At 37.2% G+C, this 912-nt stretch overlaps 1 protein-coding gene across 1 annotated transcript in view; it reads right to left on the bottom strand.

Annotated features, from left to right (window-relative positions):
• Positions 1-912, bottom strand: part of MED14 (mediator complex subunit 14) — a 64,863-nt gene that overhangs the window by 52,199 nt on the left and 11,752 nt on the right. The window contains exons 5-6 of the mRNA XM_077748494.1: positions 857-912; positions 254-382 (exon numbers count right to left, since the gene is read on the bottom strand). The exon at positions 857-912 is cut by the window's right edge and continues 41 nt beyond it. Coding sequence (XP_077604620.1) covers positions 254-382; positions 857-912 — 185 coding nt within the window. The remainder of the gene's footprint in view (positions 1-253; positions 383-856) is intronic.

The following is a 912-nucleotide window of genomic DNA, read 5'->3' as shown; positions in this document are numbered from 1 at the left end:
TAAGGAAGAGTAAAATAACAATAAGTTAAAAAAAAAAAAACCACACAATTGAAGTTATCCATGGAAATCAGAGAACATTATACTTGAGAAAACACTAAAATCTCCATGGATCAGTAGGTAGGTACGATTATCATAACATCTGCTTCAAATTACAGAATAAACTGCTAAATGTTTAGTACTCTGCAAGAATGTTTCAATATAAAAACGCCAAACGTTTGAATACTTATGATTTAAACCAGTATTTATGATTTACCTCCCGTTTCCTTATCCTCAACTAGAATTTCTAGCTTGAGAAGACGCCATGGTACATCCGGATCATCTCCCATCACGGTCAAGGTGGCTTCAAATTCTCCCTCAACTCGAAACTTCACCCGGCCATTTGCTTTTAGAAGAAGAAAAAGAAGAAGAAATCTATTTTGCTAGAAAATAACCAGCGTCCTGCTAACCTAGAACGTTCGGTTTTGCTTAAAAGAAATTTTAAATTGCTTGAAAATTCTCTTGGAAGTGTCTAAAGAACTCAGTACCTTCCTGCATAAGCAATAGCCAAACGCAGTGAACGCTTCTAACGTCAACTGATGATTTTCTCTTGAGGTGTAACTCTGGGGCTTCATCTGTCCTCCAGTCCCAGGTGATCTCCCTGCTCCTAGCTTCATATACCACCATTTTATCTCCACGTACTAAGATTTTATCTCCAGTACGAAAGAGAAACGATTGGTTGACAAGTCACTGATTTGAATACCACCTGAATTGCAGACCAAACCCTCAAAATGAGAGTTCTTTGAATGAAACCCCAAAAGCTGTTTGAAAAAAATTCTGACAAGTCAATTCTTAAAAAAGATAAACTTCAAGTACATACCAACTGTAAGATTGGCTAACTGAGGAGGAAGATCTGTGGTCACAAGCAGATGTCTA

This window comes from Crocuta crocuta, unplaced genomic scaffold, assembly GCF_008692635.1.
Source record: "Crocuta crocuta isolate KB4526 unplaced genomic scaffold, BGI_CrCroc_1.0 scaffold49, whole genome shotgun sequence".
Taxonomy (NCBI): Eukaryota; Metazoa; Chordata; class Mammalia; order Carnivora; family Hyaenidae; genus Crocuta; species Crocuta crocuta.
Note: the sequence above shows the minus strand (reverse complement) of the source record. Positions and strands in the feature narration are given on the sequence as shown.